The sequence below is a fragment of the Trichechus manatus genome, unplaced genomic scaffold, assembly GCF_000243295.1.
Source record: "Trichechus manatus latirostris isolate Lorelei unplaced genomic scaffold, TriManLat1.0 scaffold00081, whole genome shotgun sequence".
NCBI classification, from domain to species: domain Eukaryota; kingdom Metazoa; phylum Chordata; class Mammalia; order Sirenia; family Trichechidae; genus Trichechus; species Trichechus manatus.
In genome coordinates, this window is record NW_004444017.1 from 2,179,573 (window position 1) to 2,202,751 (window position 23,179).

Genomic DNA, 23,179 nt, shown 5'->3' on the forward strand with positions numbered 1-23,179 from the left:
AGGAAGAGGAATTGAAAACTGATGGCAAGCCCTTTCTGAGTGGTTCTGGAATACTAAAGTGATTTCTTTGCAGCACGTTTGGCTTACTGATCGCGCTGTGCTTTCTATGTTTTTGTTAAGTGCCGTCAAGTCAATTTCGACTCATAGTGACCCCATGTGACAAAAGCAAAACTGCCCCATAGGGTCTCTATGCTGTAATATTTATGGGAGCAGATCACCAGGTCTTTCTCCTGCAGAGCCACTAGGTGGGTTTGAACTGCCAACCTTTCAATTAGCAGCTGAGCACTTAACCATATGAGCCACCAGGCTCCGATTGTGCTGTGCTTAGGACAGTATTCATACTGTTTGTGTTCCCTCAGATCCTGAATCCTGAAAAGGCTGATGACCCAGGGAAGTACTGGAGGCAGAAGGAAGCCAACCTGTGACCTCACGGTCAACACAGAGTCTGCCACATGCACCAGTCATAAGAGGACAGCCGAGGGACACTGTGCATGCCTTCCATGGCCCTTGTGGCTCATGGTCTGGGCATACAGGAGGAGAAGACCTAAGTGGAAAGGTTCAGGGCTGGTGACCTGGCTCCTGTGTTCTGGTCTGGGCTTGCCGCAGGCAGCCCCGACGGGCCCCATTCCTCTAGGTACTGAATAGGATCTTGCTCACTGTATATGCAACTCCCAAGAGCTCTGTGAAAATGAGCAGGCCGGTCTGCTGATCTCTGAAAGCTCTGAGATAAACCTCAGGCATGATGAGGCCCTAGGACCCAGAGTTTAGGAACCTGGTAAGAAAGATAACTTCATGCAGGATGTCAACCATATTCCCATGGACCAACCAATCAAGTTCGAATGCTGCCAGGGGACTCAGACACTGAAGACTCCTGGTCACCAGGGGCAGGAGTCATCCAAAAGTCTAGGCGAACAGGGAGCCCAGGAGATGCTCTTTCCCTTGGGGCAACCTCTGTGCATCTTCCCAGACAGGTAAGGGGGGCTCCTGCTCCCAATCAGCCACAATGGCCTCGTCTTCAAGAGGGAAGGCAGGGATCGAGTCTGGATCCCCTCCACCTCCGTTTCCATCAACTAGGCTGCTTCTGTCGTTAGCTGCCATTGAGTCGGCCCCCAACTCAAGGTGACCCCATGCACAATGGAACAAAATGTTGCCTGGTCCTGTGCCATGCCCACGATCGGTTGTGGACTGGACCATTGTGTTTCACAGGGCTTCACTGGCTGATTTTCAGAAGTAGATCACCAGATCTTTCTTCCTAGTCCATCTTAGTCTAGAAACTCCGCTGAAACCTGTTCAACATCATAGCAACACACAACCTCCACCAATGGACAGGTGGTGGCTATGCATAAGGTGCACAGGCTAGGAATCAAACCCAGGTCTCCTGTATGGAAGGTGCGAATTCTACCACTGAATCACCATTGCCCTCATCAACTAGTCTATGGCCTTGAAAAGAACAGTTGCTCATTAAATGGTTACAATAACAGCTAATGTTTACAGAGTACTTCCTATGTGTCTTCTACTGCTCTTGGCACTTATGTGTATTAAACCCACTCAGTGCTAAGAAGTGGCACCATTATCATACCCATTATCCTGCTATAAAAATTAAGGCACAGAGAAGCTAAGTAAATTGTCCATGGAGTCTGGCTTGTAAGCCTGTGCTCATATCACTATTAAAGACTCAGGTTTAATTTAGTGCAGTACAGGTAGTCCCCAACTTACGACGGGGTTCCATTCCAACGACTCCGTCATAAATTGGTTCTGACGTAAGTCAAATACCTCTTTTTTGTTTGTTTTTAGTTTTCATCATTATTGTCTTTTATTATCAGTATCTTTATAAATCTGATCTTTGTCTTTGGGGGTTGGCAACATTGCATATAAACTTACAGATATATTTTAATACATACATATTACTAAGATGTACCAATAAAAAAAAAAAACACAGACATTTTTAAGTGAGGTTTGTTGTAACTCAAATATGTCGTAAATCAGGGACTACCTGTACAAGGTAAATAGTCCCTGTAGCTCGGGAGACAGGCTGTCCACAAACAAGTGCACACAGGCAGTACAGACAACACCCACCAAGCCCACGCTCAGGAGTGCTGAGGATGCTGGCTCTGCCTGGCAGGGTCTGGACCAGCATCTTAAGAGAAGAAGAGGCCCGGCAGACAGGTAAGTGCAGGTGGCCGGGGGTCAAGTCTTGGCTCCTCTGAGTACTAACAAACTATTTAACTCCTTAACATTTCATTTTCCTCCTCTGGCTCAGGTCTAGTCAGGAGGGACTGAGGCTCAGCACGCCCCTCTTACCTGCATGATAAGGATGCACATCCCCACCGTGCCGAGCACATACTTGTTGTCATCAAACCACATCTTCACCTTATCGTAGCAGCCCTGGGGAGCGAGGAGCACACGGTGAAGGTCCTGCCATGACCGTGAGCTCCCACTCCTGCCTGCCCCACCTCACTTTCCCCTTCAGCCCCTGTCCTTGCTCTTACCTCCTGACCCTTGGCCCCTGGCCTCATAAGACCCCAGTGCATAGCCTCAAACCCCATCCATCCCTCACCTTCTGGCTCTTCCAACTGTGGGTCTAGCCCCCCTCTACCTTCCACCTGTTCTTTGGCTTCAGTCCTATGTGTCCTCTACCCCACCCCACATTCAGTCAGTTCCTTACTATCCTGCCCCCACCTCCCCTCTAGGTCTCCACCTGCCAGACTACCCATCACACAGGCTCCGGGGAGGGTGAAGCCAGTGAGCTAGCCTCACCGTTTGCCACAGGGGGGTGGTGGCGTTGCGCCCACAGCCCTGGGAGTTCTCTATGCAGCAGCGGTCGGGAACCGTGTTCTCTCCCAGCACTAAGTACCAGTCTGTGTAGTCGGTGACACCACAGCATCGCATCTGCCAGCAGGGATGGAGAGGGACAGTCAGAACACGCCACGGCCTGCCCCACCCTCCTCTGGGCCTTCCCCAGCCCAAGTGGACCTTTCAGGGAGGAGAAAAGGGCCTTCTTCTCAGTCCTTCTGTGTCTCAGCAGCTCCAAAAGGAAGTAAGAGACTGCTCCCTCCTCTGCCACCAGCACCTCCAGGTCTCTGCTTTGTGGATCATCCTAGCCGGCTGCCAGCTGACCCACTGCTGGTCCCTCCCCAGTGCTTAAAATGGTGTGTCTGGGGCATATTGATTTGTTTTCATCTACAACCACTGCCTCTTTGCCTGAGCCAGGCGTGATCAGGGAGGCAAACCTGTTGCTAAAATAAAGTCTGTCACTCATCCCAAAGCTTTAGAAAAGAAAGGCTTGACTGATCTGCCCTTGGTGGTTATCCTGCCTTCCCAGCTCCCTATGCCCGCTTAGCCACCTGCCATAGCTCCCTGAGACCTGTCCACTGCTGCATTGAGGCTCTGCTCACCTGCCTCCACCCTCATCCACGTCCCTGTCCAATCGATCCCACTGTACTGTGACTGACCCAGCAATTCAGGCAAATGTCGCAGTGAGGCTGTATTACCCATGCCCTGTTATCATCGAGAAGGCACAGGTTCCCCCCAACTCCATCCCCTGGGTAAGAGCCCCGAGGCCTCCAGGCTGCCACCCCTCCCCACTGGGCTGAGCCCCTCAAGTAGCCCCAGCCCTCACCTCAGCCTGGATGATGTTCCAGGCGTTCTTAAGGCCCACGTTGTTCTCCGTGTTGTACAGGTGCAGGCCTTGTTTCAGGTCCTCCTTGGCATTCTCGTTTACCTGTCAGGTTGAGGGCAGACAGGACAGGTTGGTCTGGACCAAGATGCAGCTCATTTTCCCAACCTGCCCCAGATCAACTAGACAGGGGTGAAGAGGGGAGGGGCTGGCCACAGATGTGGGTTCACTCTCCCAGCTTCAGTCTGCAGTATTCCCTGATGTTCCCACTGACTCTTAGGAAAGTTAAGCTCTTAGGGCCAGGGCCGTAAAACTAAGAGGCAAAAAGACAGCACCTCAACTGCTCTGGTCCCAGGACCAGCCACACACACAGGCCACTCTGCCGCCCTCCCTCAACAGATTCCCACATCCTAGGTGTAAGGCTCTGCCGCTGTCAAAACAGGCCCTGGAAAATGTTGAATTGGTGAATATTGTGCTAGATATATTTTTACAACAATTAAAAAAAAATACACCTTAGGGGCAAGAGGGTGGCCAGTTCATTATACCTTCATCTCTTACTAGCAAGTAACCTAACCGCTCTTGCCTCTGCTTCTTTATCTGTAATGTTGGAATAACAGTATCTACCTCACTGGGTTGTTGCAAGGATTAAAGAGAACAATTCTGATAAGCAGCTAAGAACAGGGCCGGCACAAAGGACTCACTCAATAAATGTCACTGTTATTTCTTCCCTTTCACAAGTACAAAACCAAAGAATTGTTGTTTCTAACTCCAAGAATGCCTCTAACTTTCAGTGGCTTGGGCAACTATTTCAAGAACTCAAGGGACAAATACTTAGTTCTAGGATAAACCTGTTGCCCTCGAGTCAATTCTTACTCATAGCAACCCTACAGGACAGAGTAGAACTGCCCTATACAGTTTCCAACACTATAATCTTTACAGAAGCAGATGGCCTCATCCTTCTCCTGTGGAGTAGCTGGTGGGTTTGAACCACTAAGCTTCTGCTTAGCAGTCAAGCACTTAACCACTGTGTCACTAGGGCCTACTAAGTCCCTATTAAGAGACTAAGTTTGGCCAATCATTCTTGGTGGTACTAATAAGGAGGTTCTCTAATCTGACTGCAAACTGCCCCACCTGGCAAGGTCACTAGGGGCCACCCCCATCCTCCTGAACCCCGAGGTGTAGGCTGAGCCTAGGAACAGGCATCCTGTCCTCAGAAGTCTCTAGAAAAGAAAACTCAGCCACCTCCATGTTAGCCCTACTCGCCAGTGTCATCAGGAAAGTTCTTCCTTGTTTTTACTGAATAACCATCAAATCATCCAGTCCAACCACCTGGTGAGTTGAGTCTTGTCTCTAAACTGCCTATCAAGTGGTCACATTGAACGATGCTTGAATAACTTCCAGTGATGAAGCTTCCTAATGCAGCCCCTTCCATCCCTCAGTAATTTAGAGTAGTCTACTTCCTAATACTACACAAAGTCATTAACTTTCTTATTAACTCCATGCTGCCTCCCATCAAAATCTTCCACCTGGGCCTTTCCTAGGCAGTCTAATTCTCTCAGTTCCATTCTCCTTTCCTCATGCTTACCAGCCCTTTTCCTCTGTCTAGGAAAGGATCCTAACTTGCCCTGGCTCCAACCCCAAGGGCAGTGACATTCCATATGGCCCTTCCTTCCTGTGGGGCTTACCTTGTCCATGTAGACAAAGAACAGGATAAGTAAGATCAACTCTGCTAGGAGGATGATCAACAGGACGATGAAAAACTGAAAGGAAAGATCCAGGTGTGGGCAACTGATGGTGACGCCGGGGACGGGGTGCAAACGAGAAGGGTGGTGGGGAGGCAGGGGACAGGTGGCACCTAGGCAGGGCTTCTGAGATATTGGCAGATTTGCCCATTCCTGAGGAAACCCAGATAGGTAGGGAAGGAAGATAAAGTAGAAGCAGACAACTGATCAAGGAGTGGGAGGGACAACTAGGGGCAGAGACAGCCAATCATGAGGAAGAGGGGTGTGGTTAGGCATAGAACATTCTAGAAGCAACTTCCCTGGGCTCAGCTTGGGCACCCAGTTGGCCTTGTCTGTCTCAGTGGCCCAAGTACAGGGAGACCCAGAGTTCACATGGTTGAGATACAAAGTCCTACTTACACTGAGAAGGAGGCACTTGTTTTCCTTGATGGCCCCCAGGCAGCCGAGGAAGCCCGTCACCATGACAATGGTGCCTACAGCGATGACTAGGTTGGCTGCAGACAGCGAGGGGAAGCTGGGGGAGAAGGTGGCAAAGTTGCCTTGGGACACGGAGAGCCAGATGCCCACTCCAAGCAGCCCACAGCCACAGAGCTAGAGATAAAGGAAAGCCCATTAGATCAATATTGTTCTTGGATTTATCACCGTAGAACTCAAAAGACTGCATGTCCCCCACCCCCAATTCTGAGACACAGAAAAGGGTGAGGACTGTCCTGCTGGTCAGATGTGGTAGCCACATGTGGTCTTGAAGTGATGGCCCAGATTCTGATCACAAGCCAAAGACATGTCAGTTATGACCTGGACAGATTCCACAGCCTCTCTGTGTCTCAGTCTCCCCATGTGGCAAATGGGATAATGCCAGCTTCACAGACCTCACAGGGTCACTCTGAGGATCAAATTAAATAAGACACGGGCAAAAACATTTTAAAAACAGATCAAAGATGCTAGACACATATGAGTGGTTTAGATTATTCCACCTGACAGAGAAGAGGATCTGGGATTCAGGAAGTAGGCAGAGGGAGAAGGGACCATAGTGGTCAGGGGAAGCAAGGAAAGACTTGTGTCTGGGGTTGGGAAGAGGATCTCAGAGTCCAGTTTCTCAGCACCAGAACTCCCAGGGGCTCTGTGCGGTTGCCCTGACTGGAAGGGTCATTTGCCCACTGTTCTCAGAAACCCAAAGAACATATTTCCCACACATGGAGAAAGAAAAGAACTCATCTGGCTGGCTGAGGGGCTGGCTGATGTGCAGGGCATGGAGTTGCTCACTACCTTCACCATCCCTCCAATTCAGCCAAGCAGCCGGCATTATGGGTCCAAAAACTGACTCTCCTCTTCAGCACCCCTGGGGCTGCAGACACCACCAGCTCCACCTGGGGAAGCTTCAGTTTCATTGGCTGCAAATCTCCACATCTGCTTTATTTTATGCTCGATATAGCTGACACTCCCTCCACACCCTCCGCCAACTCAGGGGAAGGTTGCGGAGTCTAAGGAACCAATCAATCAGTCAACCAATATTTATTGAGTACCTACAGCATGAGGGGGTCCTGTGCCAGAAAAGCTACAACCACTTCAGAGACCTGCCTTCCAGGGGCCCCGGCTCTGGCTGGAGAGAGGACAGAAGCAATAAAAAAGCAGCATCTACCCCCAGGCAGTAAACACTGGTGCCATATAAATGCTACAGCATTCAGAGGAAGCAATCACTGTACTGGTTAGCAATACCAGTTGGAGGAGGTCATCCCTAAAGGACGAGTGGAATGGCGGCAGTGGGGGATAAGAACATTCCATACGGGATGGAAGTGTAGACAGCAAGGGGTTGAGACTCACAGATGTGGATTTGACGCTTGGCTCCAGCTTGTCCAGGCTGTGGGACCTTGCAAACTCATTTTATGCAGAATGAGGAGTGTCACCTACTGGCTGGGTTACTGTTAGAATGTAAATGAGGTGACATATGCAAACTGAGTGGCCAGAACCAGGCACTGCTCGCTGAAAAGGCACTCACTGAGCAGTTACTAGGGGCCAGGAGCTGTGCTAACTGCGGGACTCCCAGGAATCACGTACACCCCTGCTCTCAAATTGCTCATGCTCCAGGGAGGAAACGCAGATGTGCCCAGCTATGACAATGCAGCCTACAATAACTGCACCAGAGAGGGAACTGCCAGGCATATGGAAAGGTGAGGGGAAGAGGCAGAGGGTCCCTAAGGAGATGGCATCTCCTTCGCTCATTCAGTCCACACACCTTAATTGAGCACCTGCTTATTAAGTACTAGGCCCTGTTCCAGATGCTGGGCTGAGATAGTGGTAAACAGGACAGCAAAGACCCTGTCCTCATGAAGAGTAGATTCTTATAGTTGCCAGCTGCCATCTAGTCAATTTCAAGTCATGACAGCCCCATGTGTGTCTGAGCAGAAATGTGCTCCGTAGAGTTTTCAATGGCTGATTTTTTTGGAAGTAGATCACCGGGCCCTTCTTTCAAGGCACCTCTGGGTGGACTCAAACCTCAAATCTTTCGGTTAGCAGCAGAGCATGTTAGCTGTAAGCACCACCCAGAGACTCTAGATTCTTACAGAGGACACAAATATCATATAAGCAGACATATAACAGAATTTCAGGTGCCAACATGTGCCGTAAAGAAAAATAAGAGTGAGTAAGGGTTAAGAATGGGTTAGAAAGTAACTAGGGGACAGGGTGGTCAGGGAAGGTCTCTTGGAAAAGGTGGCGTTTGAGTAGGAATCCAAATGAAGAGGAAGGAGTGAGTTACATAAATATCTTGGGGGAAGAGTGTTCTAGACAGGGAACAGCAAGTACAAAAGCCCTGAGGTGGGAATGAGCTTGGCCGGCTGAAGGAAGAACGAGCTTCCCACTGTTGTGGCAACAGAGTCATGGGGAGAAAAGTGTGGGAGAGTTAACAGGTGGGGCAGCTATGAGACAGACCAGGGGGGCCTTGCAGTCAATGGTAAAAAAAACATGGATGTTGTTCTCAGTGTGATGGGAAGCCCCTGGAATGAGGGATGGCGTGAGCTGATTTATGTTTTCAGTAGATCACTCTGGCTGCTGTGCAAAGAACAGACCATTGGAAGGCGGGGGGTGGGGGGGTGGGAGATGGACAGAAGAGCAATCAGTGAGACTGTAATATCACTGCAAATCAGTGAATACCGTAGTGATCAAGTGCGAGCTGGTAGCGACTTACACCAGGGTAGTTATGAAAGAGAGGGGAGGAACGGTCAACTTGAGATCTGTTTTGAAGGTGATACCAACAGGGCTTGCTTTGAAGAATGAGTAGGGTTTTGATAAATGGTGAAACAAAGAAAGGTGGTCCAGCCTGGCAAGAAAAAACCAGTGAGGGTCTTTCCACGTGTTGTTGCACGTGGATTGGAGTTAGGCAAGTGAAGCAGCTGCCCGGGTCCCCCTCATTGCAGAGTGGTCCTGTGCCTCCTTTAGAGGAAGAACTGGGTCAAGGCACAGCCACACGCAGGCTCAGAGCAACCACGCAACCACCCACCCAGAGAGTCCACAAAGCTCTGCAGGGGCGATGGGTACCACCACTCCCTGTAACCACTAGGTGGCGCTCCAGGCTGGCTCAGAAGCTCTTTGGGTTTGCTGCTGACTTGCTGAAACTTTTCAGCCAACTTGTCACTCTTTCTTCAATCTGGTCAGTTCCTATGCTGCTGTCTCAATTTGTCTTTCATTAATCATACCATGGAAAACTCTTGATCTTCATGCTGAAGATTTATGGCTCCAAAAGCTAGACTGTGGAATGAGTAAGTGGAAAGCCCGAGATTGCCAGGTCACTTACTACAGCAGAGCAGCGTGTGACAAAGGGACCTGGCTCAGGGACCCCTGAAGCTGCAGGATGCCCCCACCCTGAAGCTGGAGACAACCCAAGGGTCCCGCAAGACCTCACAGCCTGAGCCCCCACCAGACCTGGAAAAGTTCTGAGTATAGCTTTTCCCAGAAGCCATGTCTCACTGAGGGCAGGCCTGGTGGGAGTCCCCTCTGTGCTTCTATCCTCCCTTCCCCTCAGTGGGAACTGCAGTGAGGTCAAGGAGCATCCATCTGGGAAAACCTTGACAGTTTAGAAACTCCAGAAACTGGTCATTTATCTCCCTTAAAGTTGGTTCTCTGACTTCACACAACACGTTCTTTGACCTTGTCTGCGAACTTCCCAACAGGAGCCTCCTTCCACCACTCAAGAACACAGTTGTTGCCCATTTCCCTGCTTCCTTCTCACCTCCTGTCCTGGGTCCTAGTATGCCCCAGGCTAAGACCCAGGTAAGATTTGCTGCCTGCAGCTGGGACAGTCTCAGTAAGCTGCCTGTTACTAAGCCCTGGCAAGCCTTCCTCTCAAAACCCTCCTACCTATTCCCTACCCCCATCAAGGCCCCTGCCTTGTCCAACATATTCTGCGTAAACAGAGCCCGAAGTGAATGGCGGGCTCCTGCAGTGCAACATGGGGGGTACTACTGCACATCCCATCGGCACTCCTCCACATCTTCAGGAGTCTGAGACAAACCCTCTGTTGCCATCTTGGGAGGACCCAGAACTAGCAGAGCCTCCAGACGAGATAATACCCAAAGATCAGCCTTGATTTTACAGATAAGGAAACTAAGAAGGGACACGGTGGCCCAAGTCACACTGTACAGCTGGGACCAGAATGTGGTCTCCCGGTTTGTGGACCTGAGTTCCTTCTGCACCACCACCAGCTCCCTAGGAAACCTGCGAGTGAGCCACTGAGCTGCTGCCTGACAGCAGAAAGGCACCAAGACAACCCACGGTAGCCCTCTGCTTCACGCCCTGACCACAGCCCATGCTCTCCTGCCTGCCTCCAGCCTGTTTTTCAGCACGGCCTGCACAGTGCTGCCTGGATCCTTTCTCTAAAACACATCTTTCATCATGCTGCTCCCCTGTGTGACCTTAAGATTCTTTAGTTCTCTGAGGCCCGATTTCCCTTAAAATGTGGGATTTGGACTAGATGATTTCTATGGTCCTTTCCAAGCACAGCCATTTGAGGATTTTAAGCCAAGCCTGAGACATGCTGCGTTCATCCCCTAGCCTAGTAGTTCTCGACTGACAGCGATTTTGCCTCCCAGGGGCATTTGGCAGTGTCTGGAGACGTCTTTTTTGGTTGTCACACCTGGGGGGGCGGGGGGTGCTACTGTCATCTGATAGGTGGAGGCCAGGGATCTGCTAACCATCCTACAATGCACAGGACATCCCCCTACAACAAATAATTATTGTCGTTAGCTTCCATCACGTTGGCCTCCAACTCATAGCGACGCCATGTGACAGAGCAGAACCGCCTCATAGGGTTTTCTTGGCTATAATCTTTACAGAAGCAGACTGCCAGGACTTTCTTCTGTGGAGCCACTGGGTGGGTTCCAACTGCCAACCTTTCGGTTAGCAGCTAATTACAAACTGCTTGTGCCACCCAGGCTCCTCAACAAAGAATCATCCAGCCCCAAATGTCCACAGTGCCCAGGCTGAGAAACCCTGCCCCAGCCCCATCGCCAAGCCAGGTGCCCACCCTCTGGCCATCAGAGGAAGAACCTAGGGTGTTCCCTCCAAGGGTGGGCAGGGGTAGCTGAAGACAGTCCTGGCTCTGGAAGGCTCCTGGTTGGGATGACACAACACGGAGGGAGGAAGAGTCTTGGGAATTCTCCGTCTGGGGAGCCGGTGAGGGCCAGGGCATGGGCAGTTAGAGGCCGATGGCCCGGGGAGCGGCAATGGGCAGAAGGAGGGAGGAGGTGACAACAGAAGCAGAGCTGTGGCTGGTGAAACTGGCCCTGGATAGGCAGTAGGGCAAAAAGACAGGAAGCTGACCTCTGAAGCCAGAGCAGGGGGCAGGGAGAGACATGGGCAGGGGCAGGGAAGGGAGGGGGGAGGGGAGCTGCCCCACGCGGAGGGTGCCAAGCACAGGAAGGAGGCAAGGCCTGCGGCGGCACAGCCAAAGCTCCATGCCGGAGAGCTCAGCTGGTAGCATTTGGGAAAATTCTCTTCTAAAACCAGAGGGTTGTCTCAGCTGAGATGACCGAGCTATAGTCAAGCCCAAGGCAGAAGGAGAATCTAGGGTGAGGCTGGGTGACTCAGGGGACCGGAACCCAGCCAATGTTACCACTGACGAGCCGGAGGTCACCAGGCACTCCTGGTGTGGTCTGGGCATGGTCAGCACCTGTCAGAGCAGACGCAGGCCTAGAAGCCTTCCTGACTAACAAGCCTCCCCTGTCTCTTGCCCACCTACCCCTAAACAGAGGGCATTTCCAAATACTGTCAATTCAGGGCTCCAAATAAATCCACATCTACATTTGAGAAGACAAATTCCCACCCTTGCACTTACCTGTGGTCTTGATCTCTATGATGGCCAGGATTTGGGTCTGTTTTGCTCACCGTTAAATCCCCAGTGCCCAGAACAGTCTCTTGCCTTTAGCAATGTCTTTGGGTCTCCCTTCTACAGGGCTATCCTGCCTGGGCCCTGCAGTGACCCCACAGGAGGGAGAAGGTGCAGGCCCCTGGGTACAGAGAAGAGTCCTCCAGTCAACAGGCCATCTTAGGATCATCCTCATCAGCCTCAGGCCCGTTCGACAGATGCACGGCAGGTAAACTGAGGCCCAGTCAGGCTACAGCCACTTAGTGAACAAGCACTCCAGACTCAGCTCATTTATTATGCCTGCTGTAATAAGCCTAATTTCCCCGTAGCAGTTTTCCTCATCTTCTGTTTGAACCATATTGATTTGTGGTTTTAATACATGTTTCTGCCATGTGTCCTTACATATTTTTCATGCAGGCATTCTGTTTCTCTGCGGATGGGGTCCCCAATTTGCTCTTCAAACTACCCGCCCCCGTTCCAAGCTTCTACTCTCCTTGCAAACTGCTTTGAGCTCAGAGAACAGCAATCCCCAAATCTCCTCTTCTAACAGTCTCTCGCCAGTGTGGGAAGGCCCCTCCTAGGGGTGACCTCATGTGCCAGGACTGGACACATCAAGACCCTCCCAGCCTTCCATGTAGACTTCCTGCTCACCCTCGCTAAAAACACCAGCATTTCCAGGACCCAGGTTCATGCCTTATCCATCTTTCTTCCACTGTAGGGCCCAGATCATGTCTGGCATACTATATAAATATTTGTTCAGTGAATGAATGGATGATGGGAATGGGTGTGGGGAGTCTGAACAGGCCATATCCTGGGAACAGGACCAGACACAGACACACAAACCCACCTGGGGAAGAAGATAACCCTCTGAACCCCATCTTTCCCACTCCCAGAACCCCTCAGTGTCCCCAGTTGCTCCCAAACCCCACCCCCCACCTTGGTCCCTCACTTACCTAGTGTCAACCACCCGCTCCACCTGCCCCAGCTCCCATCACAGCCCACTGGAGCACATCACACTCTCAGGCTATTTTAATCCCTGCAGCCTCATGCATCTCTGCAAAGTCCAACAAGACACTCAGGTTCCTGGGGTCGGATGTCACTGGTGGCTCCCCTAGCCCAGCCCCGGGGCCGACCTGCCACCCTCATCCCCCCTTTCCTTGCCGCAGCTTTCAAGCACTGAGTCTCGGCCCTCCCCAATGCTTTCTGTGAGCCAGGGTCTGTCGTAATATTTAATGGCATTTAATAAATTAGTGGATGTGGAGAATAAAAAGGAAAACCAAGGCGACTTTAATTTCACAGCCTGATGTGCCGGCTAGAAATGAAACTGCCTGGCCCTGGGAGAAGCCATCCTGCCAAGAACTTCATCTTGGGAAGAAGGGACAATGCATCAGGGCCAGAAGTGGGCCCCTGCAGCTCATTCATTCTCACAGCCATAAAGGGAGGGACAGGAGGGATGAGGAGGCAGGTAGAGCTGTACAATGCTTCCAATTCTGCACAGAGGGAAATGAAGAGACAAAGTCACAGAGACGTCTCTGCCAAAGTCACCCAGCAGGCAAGAAGATCCCAGCACTGTGGAACTGCAGAGGCAGAAGAAACCACCCAGCAAGAAAATCTCCTTGGCAGACAACCTGGTGATCTGAGGGGTCCATCCTCTTCTTCAGCCCCCAGGGTTGGATGCTCACCATTATACAAATGCAATCTATTTGTTTTTTCACACAGCTCTAATTAGTCAAGGGAGTCCCTGGATGGTCCAAACTTAATGTACTCAGCTGCTAACCAAAAGGCTGGAGGTTTGAGTACAGCCAGAGGAGTCTCGGAAGAAAGTCCAGGCGATCTCCTTCCGAAAAATCAGCCACTGAAAACCTATGGAGCATAGTTCTACTCTGACACACATACGGTCACCATGAGTCAGAGCGACTTGATGGCAACTGGTTTTTTCTTTTTTTTAATTAGTCAAGAATACTTTGTCATTAACTCAAGAATCCACTTCCGGGTGGCTAACATGCATCAGTCCTACTTTTGCCCAAGAATCCCACTAAGAACAAGTGTGAGAGGCCTCTGTGTATCTAAAGGCATCTAACAACATCCTTACCCAAGTCTTGTCCTGGTCTACAAAAGGTCTTTTAGATCTTTCACTTCTGAGTCACCCTTCACTGGTCATCTCTGTCTCTAACAGAAAGTTAGACTCTAGTTATGGAAGGATCAAAGCAGAGTACAAAGACACCACTCTCTCCTCCTACACTCTGTGCCCTATACTTCTCATAATCCAGCCCAAGTCCTCAACGGCACAGTTCTGGCTCATACTGAGCTTGAACACAGGTTAAAGCCAAATGGCATGATTCCTCGGTCATTCTTTTTTTCGACCCCCCAGTTTCTCTCAAAGCCTCCATTTCTTCACAACTTCACTTTGCAGCCTCCAAAATCACCAGCTTGCATAGGTGACAGAGAGATCACACCCATATTTCTGAGACTCATTTTCCTCCAAATAAACATTACATAAAGCATTTGCATATCTACACCCCAGTTACATTTTGATTATTTCAGAATGGGGTTATTCTCTGAGATGGTTCGAGGCAAGAGTGTTTAAACATGGCCAACTTAAGGGGTGCTGTGTTTGGTAGTCACAAGTCTACGTTTCAGGAGTGCTAATTCCCTCTAGCAAACTTTGTGAGGGCGTTAAAAACCATGGTAACACCTTCCTTAATTCATCAAAACTACTAGCAGTTGAGAATGGGTCCTGTTACAACACCTCTTGGAGTCCAAAACCCCAAAGAGTACAAGAGAATAAGAGATTCCCTGATGAGGTAGATCTCATTTGACATTTTAAGGACATCTCCTTGCCACCCTCCAGCGGGTTAATCGCCTTGGGTAGGGTAAGTGCTCCACTGGCAATCCTGGCCCCTAGCTGGCTATAGTGTCTTCCCGCCCTGGGTCGGGGGATGGGGTGCTCTGCTGAAATGCAGAGCATCTGTTGTAGGTTCTAGCCTGGCCTCAGCATTGGGGTGTTCACCCTGCCCTGGGTCTCACTCCAAACAAGGCATCTGTGGGACTCCAGGCTGGCACAGCCCTGGGGGCTTCAAAAGCCAGGGCAGGGGTGCTGAGAGTAGGCCCAGTACCCAGGACAGCTGATGCCTAGCAGGCAAGGACTAGTGTTGGGGAGTAGGTGGGGGTGTCAGGCCCCTTTATAACTGTTCTCCCACAGTCGTTCAAGGCCTGCACAGTGACGCAGCTCACCTTCCCCTGTACCCCCATTCCTGGGTCATCTGGACTCCTCAGAGCTGACAGCAGGCCCTAGGTCAACCTTCTCAAGTGCCAGCATCTCTCCACCTCTCAAACAGACCCACAGACCTACCCCTCCACAGAGAAATGGAAACGGAGGTAGAGGCAAGTTTAGACCCTCCCTCCTGTGGGGGCCCAAAGTGGGGCTGAGGCTGCAGCCGGAAGGAAGCCTGAGGAGCAGCCCCAGAGGAACCACAAATGATGTGTGGCCAGGATGCCAAAGAGCCGTGGATGACGCAGAGTACCTGCTAGCCCCGTGAAGGAGCAGTGATCATTCACCAGTCCATAAACATTGATTCACGCCATCCCACCGCAGCCCCACTAGGGCCAGCCATGCCGGTGGTAGAACCATACTTTCTTTGCAGGCAAGCACGTTCAGGGCCCGGGCTGGGGGATCGTGGGCTATTTGCATGCTGATGAAGACACAATGTGCCAATGAAATGGGGTGAGGGTGGGTGCAGGGAAGGAGGGGCCCACGGGGGCACTCGTAACTCAGTGTTCTCTGAGCTGGTACCAGCCTGTCCACCTCCTGCTCACTGCTGGCTATGGGAAGGCAGCCCCTAGACAGTGAGCTTCTGCTCAAGCCCCCGGATGGATGATGCAAGAGGACGTGCACAGCTGTTTTCCATCCCTGTTCAGGAACACATAGAGGAAACAGGCTAACACGCTGAGGGGCTGGTGTCAGGCATGGAGAAGAACATCCCGGGAGGGAGGCTGACAGTCCGTAGTCATCTCCTCCACTGGAGGTTCTGTGCTCTGAGCTAGTCCAATGACTGCCCTTTGCTGGGAGAGTAGGGGAAGGATGACACTTGGATGCATCTTTTCCCCAAACTCTGGAACTTGTCAACACTCGACAGGAAGCAGCATGGGACCTTAGACCACCCGAGCCCACTGACACTTGCAGCCAAAGTGCCGGTGTAGGAGGGGGTGAGCTCTGTGCTGGGGCGAGGGGGTGGCCAGGACACACAGCTCTCATTACTGAGCCCCAAGGGCCATGGCTGCCCCAGCTCTGGGCCTGGGGAGGAGCCACAGGGAGAAGACAGCCTGGGAATGCAGCGCGAGGCACTGTCTTAACTCCCAAGGTCACTGTAAATGGGGAGGGAAGGAGCCAAGGTCTCAGAATAGCTTGTCAGGAGTCTGGAGAAAGGATTTTCCAATCACCAGCATATTTTGTCCTTCCTGCATTTGTTTCATTTTGTGCATCTGGGGAGAAAGGCGTTTCTGACAGCATCAAAGCATCAAGACGTATGTGAAGCCAGGGCTGTGGTGGGAAGCAGGGCTCGGCTTAAGAAACCAGTCTTCAAGGATCATATTGAAACTGGCGGCCACCTGGGCTTCACTGAGATATCAGAACCGTCAATAGCCCAGACTCAGGACTCGAAGCCCAGGGGAACCGTGATGCGCTGTGCGGTTCTGGCAAGTCACTTAACCCTTCTGAGCTGTTTCTTCACTAAAGACCAAGGGAGAGAAAGCAGCTCCCCAGCACACAGGGACACTGTGAGATTAATACGATTATGCCTGCCGAGCACTTTGTGTGCCTTGGAATATAAATATGGTACAAGGTATAGTGCTATTATTCAAACTTTTTGGAAAAGGCAGGGGGAAGAGGACAAGGGTATGCTGAATTCACATTGCATCTTTCTGGTAAAGAGCTCAAATTAGCCAGGAGACTCTAACTCCTCCTATAGGATGGGGGGCATGGGGACGGTTCTCCCCCTTTTTGTCCATGGGGAAAGGATGTCCTGGACGTAAAGGGAAGTCAGGCAGTGAAGATACTTGTGTTACTGGCTGTCTCTCATACAGCGAAGGTGCCTCAGTCCTGCCTCTCACGGAATAGAAGCCATTTTAATAATGTAATGGGGGCGCTCTTCTACAGCTCAAGTTCAGCAAATAACACTCTATAATTACACATATAGATATCGGGAAAGATTGTGGCTGACAGCCAGGTCCAGCTCTGGCGTGTGTGGACAGCCACCCACACACACTTTTGCTATAACCCTTTGACATGTCCAACACATGATTTTTTTCTTCTCTCTAGGGATCCTATGCCTACAGCCTGATTATTTATACTGCCAGCTGGGAACCATGTCCGCCCACGCCAGGATTTTGGCATTTCTGACATGCTTTGTGAGGGCCAGTTAAGTTCGGGTCCTTCTGCCAGAGATGGTCTCAGCACCAACTTAAGTGACAACCTGAGATCCCTGCCTGCCCTGGACCAAGCTTGGCCAGCCTCACCTTTTGCCTGGTAGGATGGGAGACTACAGCTTGTCCATTACTCTTCTACATGTGTACTGCAATTTGGGTTCTTCTGCTGAAAGCCATCCATGGTTTTACCAGACAAACTTGTCCAAGGTCACAGTGCTCATTCATGGTGGAGCCATTCCTTGCTCCCAGTACCCACAGCCTGACTACCCTGTTTAATCCCTTGATTCTGCTGCTATAGAAGGCAATGCACCAGCACTCATGGGCACTGACTACGTGCCAGGCAAAGTTCTAAGTGCCTTCCTTCTATTGCCTCACTTAAACCTCCTAATCCAATGGGTAGGTACTATTTTTGTCCTTCTCGTTTTACAGATGTGACAACTAAGGCACAGAGAAATTAAGTGGTGACAAAACCAAAAAACCAAACCAGTTGCCATAGAGTCGATTCTAATTCATGGTGACCCCATGTGTGTCAGAGTAGAAATGTGCTCCATAGGGTTTCCGGTGGCTGCTTTTTCAGAAGTAGATCACCAGGCCTTTCTTCTGAAGTGCCTCTGGGTGGACTGGAATCGCCAACCTTTCAGTTAGTAGCTAACTGCTCAACTATTTGCACCACCCAGGAATTCCTTAAGTGGTGAAGGAACTCAGGAAATCTGACTCCAGAAACCATGCTCTTAACCACCATGCCCCAGTTGCTTAGAGATAGGTCATCTACCTGGCTCTTCCCCAAATAAGCTCTGCTTAGGGTGTCACCTAGACATGTCCCTACTTTGAGAGAGGCAGGCTAGCTATGGTATAATATGTCTAAGCAAACCTTCATGGCCTGGAAAACTCAGAATTTGCAGCCAAAGTGATGTGTAGACTAGTAGGACAGAAAAAAGCAGTGACAGTGATGACAACGGTAATGGTGGTGGTGGTGGTGGTGTAGTGGTGGTTGGGATGTTGATAATGATGATGATTTTAGTAATAATATCAATGATGAAACTAATATTTATTGAGTCCACATTACATACCAGAACAGTGTTTAAGCCCTTTTCACAAAAACCACACAAGGTAGTTACTATTATTTCCCCCCATGTTACAAATGGGGAAAACGCAAGATCAGAGAGGTTAAAGATCTTATCTAAGCTCACACATAGTTAAGTAGCAGAGGTGGAATTTTAACCCAACTGGATGTGACACCAAATCCCATGACCGTAACCTCTATAGATCTGCCTACTACAGATCTAAGAAAAATCCAAAACCTCATTTTATTAGACATTAGCAACAACTTTCCAGCCAAATCTGAGTTGGCGGATGTGGGAATGGAGTGTCCAAGAGTGTGGGGACCAGGAGCTCAGTCCCAAGGAGGAGGGAGGGAAGCAAGGCCACAGCGGGCAGGAGGAGCATGCGGGGTCTTGTCCTCGGGAGCCGGCTGGATGGGGTGAAGGCATAGCAGTGTGGGGGTGCAGAGAAGGAACACAAGGATAGGGAGCAAATGGAGGGGAAGAGGGCATGCCCAGTGAGGGTGTCCATTCTGCAGGTAGGGGTGAATATGCACGTAGATGTGTATGGGTGTACATGTGTGTTTGGGGGCAGAGGTAGTGGTAGTCCAGCAACGTAGCTGGTCTTAACTGATACCTTTGCAAAAGGAAGGAAGAAGGAACAAGATAAACTAATCTGGCACTCGATAGACCTTTTGGCTCCTACATTTCCACAAAACAGAACAGCGTGTGGAAACAACGATCCTCTCTACAGAGTGCTTTCACATACGCTGGCTCACGCAAACACAATAATCTTGGGAAGGGTCATTATTGCCATTTTAAAGATGAGGATATTGGGGCTCACAAGAGTCAAGTGACCTTCCTTTATATCATACAATGCCTCTAACTAACTTATGTTAGTAACTATAAGAATTGATCGATGTTCAACCATTTCAGGAGGTAGCATATGATCAAGAACAGATGGTATTGAAGGAAGAAGTCCAAGGTGTACTGAAGACACTGGTGGAAAACAAGGCTCCAGGAATTGACGGAATACCAACTAAGATGTTTCAAAAAATGGATGCAACACTGGAAGCGCTCACTTGTCTATGCCAAGAAATTTGGAAGACAGCTACCTGGCTAACTGACCAGAAGTGATCCATATTTGTGCCCATTCCAAAGAAACGTGATCCAACAGAATGCAGATGTTATCAAACAATACCACTAATATCACACGCAAGCAAAATTTTGCTGAAGATCATTCAAAAATGGTTGCAGCAGTACATCGACAGGGAACTGCCAGAAATTCAAGCCAGATTCAGAAGCGGATGTGGAACAAGTTATATCATTGCTGATGCCAGATGGATCTTGGCTGAAAGCAGAGAATAACAGAAAGATGTTTACCTGGTTTTACTGACTATGCAAAGGCATTCTACCGTGTGGATCATAACAAACTATGGATAACACTGTGAATGGGAATTCCAAAAGACTTAATTGTGCTCATGCGGAACCTGTACATAGACCAAGAGACAGTCGTTCAAACAGAACAAGGGGATACTGCGTGGTTTCAAATCAGGAAAGGTGTGCCTCAGGATTGTATCCTTTCACCATATGTAGTCAATCTGCATGCTGAGCAAATAATCCAAAAAGCTATATAAAGAAGAACATGGCATCAGGATTGGAGAAAGACTCATTAACAACCTGTGATATGTAGATGACACAACCTTGCTTGCTGAAAGTGAAGAGGACTAGAAGCATTTACTGATGAAGATCAAAGATCACAGCCTTCAGTATGGATTATATCTTGTCATGGATTAAACTGTATCCTCCAAAAATATCTGTAAACTTGGCTAGGTCATGATTCCCAGTATTGTATGACTCTCTACCATTTTGTCATCTGATGTGATTTCCCTAAGTGTTGTAAATCCTATCACTACAATGTAATGAGATGGATTAGTAGCAGTTATATTGATGAGATCTACAAGATTAGATAGTGTCTTAAGCCAATCTCTTTTGAGATATAAAAGAGAGAAGTGAGAAGAGAGACATGGGGACCTTATACCACCAAGAAAGCAGTGGTGGGAGCAAAGCGTGTCTTTTGGACTGGAGGTTCCTGCGCAGAGAAGCTCCTAGACCAAAGGAAGATTGCTGACATGGACCTTCCTCCAGAGCCGACAGAGAAGCCTTCCCCTGGAGCTGACGTCCTGAATTTGTACTTGTAGCCTATAGACTGTAAGAGAATAAATTTCTCTTTGTTAAAGCCCCCTATGGTATTTCTGTTAGAGCAATACTAGATAACTAAGACACATCTCAACATAAAGAAAACAAAAATCCTCACAACTGAACCAATAAGCAACATCACAATAAACAGAAAAGGTTGAAGTTGTCAAGATTTAATTTTACTTGGATCCACAATCAGTGCCCATGGAAGCAGCAGTCAAATATCAAACGACGTATTACACTGGGAAAATCTGCTGCAAAAGATTCTTTAAAGTGTTAAAAAGCAAAGATGTCACTTTGAGGACCAAGGTGTGCCTGACCCAAGCCATGGTATTTTCAATCACCTCATATGCAAGTGAAAGCTGGATAATGAATAAGGAAGACTGAAGAAGAATTGATGTCTTTGAATTATGCTGTTGGCTAAGAATATTGAATATATGGACTGCCAGGAGAATGAACAAATCTGTCTTGGAAGAAGTACAGCCAGAAAGCTCCTGAGAAGGGAGGATGATGAGGCTTTGTCTTTCGTACTTTGGAAATTTTATCAGGAGGGATCAGTCCCTGGAGAAGGACATCATGCTTGGTAAAGCAGAGGGTCAGTGAAAAAGAGGAAGACCCTAAAAGAGATGGATTGACACAGTGACTGCAACAATGGGCTTAAACACAGCAATGATTGTGAGGATGGCACATGACTGGGCCATGTTTTGTTCTGTTGTACACAGGGCCACTACGAGTCGGAATCAACTGGACGGCACCTAACAACAACAACCTACATAATAAGCGGTGACACTGTAGACACCCTCATTTTATAGACAAGGAAACTGAGTCGCAGACGAACTCACAGAAACAACCCCAAGCCTTTTTAGAAAGAAATGACAAAGGAAGCTTGGCTGGTCATCTGCTCGTTAACTCCTTCAGGGGATCAGTTACTCACTAGGTGCCTCATGAGCATCTGTCGTGAGCCCGGCACTGTGCCTGTGAGACTGTGAGATGGGGTCCCTACCCCGGGAACATCCAATCCAGCTGGGCCAACAAGTCCAGGCTAAAACGTGGCTATAATGTAAGAGAACATAGTCCAGTGTTGGAGTATCAAGGTCAGGGAAGGCTGTGGACTAATCTGGCCTTGGAACCAGTAGACCAGGTTCAAGTTCCTGGTTCCCTCATTTACCAGCTGGGAGGACCTTGGAAAATGCCTTCCTTTGCAGCCCTTTTTTTAAAAAATAGGGGATTAATGGTACCCACCACGTAGAGTTGTAGTTGGGATTAAATGAGATTCATGAAAATAAACTTCCTAGCACGGCACCTTGTACACAGCTACAAGTGGGAGCCATTATGAGTATTTATGGCTTGCAGTCGTCATTCACCCAGGTTATGAGACCAGGTAGAGCAGCCGCATGCCTACAACCAGAGGTAGAGAGAGGCTGAGAGGTCCTGTATGGGGCTAGGAGGTCCCTTGTGTCCCCAGACCACACACCCTCGGTGGCCAGCCTCACTGGCCTCGAACTTCATCAATCCAGACCGCGAAGCCCGTGTCGGCCCAGAAGTGCTTTACTCACTCTGCCGTCCCGATTCCCCAGCCACCCATCTCCGCAAGGCGGCTCACTTTCCCGATTTGCAAGCATGCTTTCTTTTGGCAGGGAGCTGTTGCTGCCTGTGCTCTGGACCGTAAAACAAGTTTTCATCAATAAATTAAGATAAGCGGAAAGCCGGCTCGAAAGGAGGCAGGCTGAGGCGGGCAGGCGGGCAGGCAAGTAGTTGCTCTGCGACTCAGAAGGGGCCAAAGCAAACCCAAAGCCGGGCTGGGGCTCATCACCTCACCTGGACCCCAAGTGTCCCATCCAGCCCAGGCTTCTCAGAGGGAGGAGACTGGGGAAGCCACCGTGTCACGTCTGATACCATGATATGCTCGTGTCGGTTAGCCGTCACCGTGACAGATAAAAGCAAGTTCAGCAATGCTCTGAGCCGAAATAATGATCCCAATCACAGCGTAGCACAAGCTAAATCCATCAGACACTTGCCTGCCCAATTACTAACATTATACACCTCCTCCAAAAATGAATAGGTTGTTCTTACAGAATTTCCACTGCTCCTCAGCAGGAACCCTTGGTTCCCCCAAGTGCACCTCACACACCCCTGCCTCCTCACTTGGCTCCCAGCACTTCCCCCTACCCGAAAAGTCATCCTCTCCCCCTTTTCACCTTTCTTAATCCCATCTAGGGCCTTCAAGGCCCAGCTGAAGCCGCCCGGCCTACTGACCTCATTCAGCCCTCACCTCACACTACAGCGGCTCTGACTGGCTGCACCACACACATGGCCTTCAAATGTTCCGCACCATGTGAGTGCTGACCTTTGAGGGTAAGTGTTCTAGCCTACAAATGCTGCACAGGGCTTCAGACTTCTCTGTGCACATCTCTGCATCGAGCATAATGTTGGGCACAGCGAGGGCCTCATTTGTAAACAGCGAAATACTGACTGAGTGAGCCGAGGTGAAGGAGGGAGGTGGGAGCCCTGAAACAAAACGAGTTTCTGCTCAGCAACAGAAGTGACTCCCCTGGTGCAACGTTACACAACTTCCTTCATCCCTGACACTCCTAAACACGCCGGAGCATATGGCAGGAGAAGGGCCATCTGCCCGTCCACCACCACACACAGAGAGAGGCACGTCTCTGCATATGTTTAAGAATTAATAGTTAGAGGGGTGTGGACGTCTTTAGATGAAGGGGTGCGATGAAACCCAAAGCAGCACAGCACACTAAGTGCTGCGAACCAGCTAGGTAAAATTGGGCAACTCGATTCACTT

At 49.8% G+C, this 23,179-nt stretch overlaps 1 protein-coding gene across 2 annotated transcripts in view; it reads right to left on the reverse strand.

Annotated features, from left to right (window-relative positions):
* Positions 1-23,179, reverse strand: part of TSPAN9 (tetraspanin 9) — a 262,588-nt gene that overhangs the window by 4,280 nt on the left and 235,129 nt on the right. For both annotated transcript variants that reach the window (XM_023735677.1, XM_004381179.3), the window contains 5 exons: positions 5,758-5,949; positions 5,302-5,376; positions 3,620-3,721; positions 2,758-2,889; positions 2,302-2,385 (listed from right to left, as the gene is read on the reverse strand). In XM_023735677.1, coding sequence (XP_023591445.1) covers positions 2,302-2,385; positions 2,758-2,889; positions 3,620-3,721; positions 5,302-5,376; positions 5,758-5,949 — 585 coding nt within the window. The remainder of the gene's footprint in view (positions 1-2,301; positions 2,386-2,757; positions 2,890-3,619; positions 3,722-5,301; positions 5,377-5,757; positions 5,950-23,179) is intronic.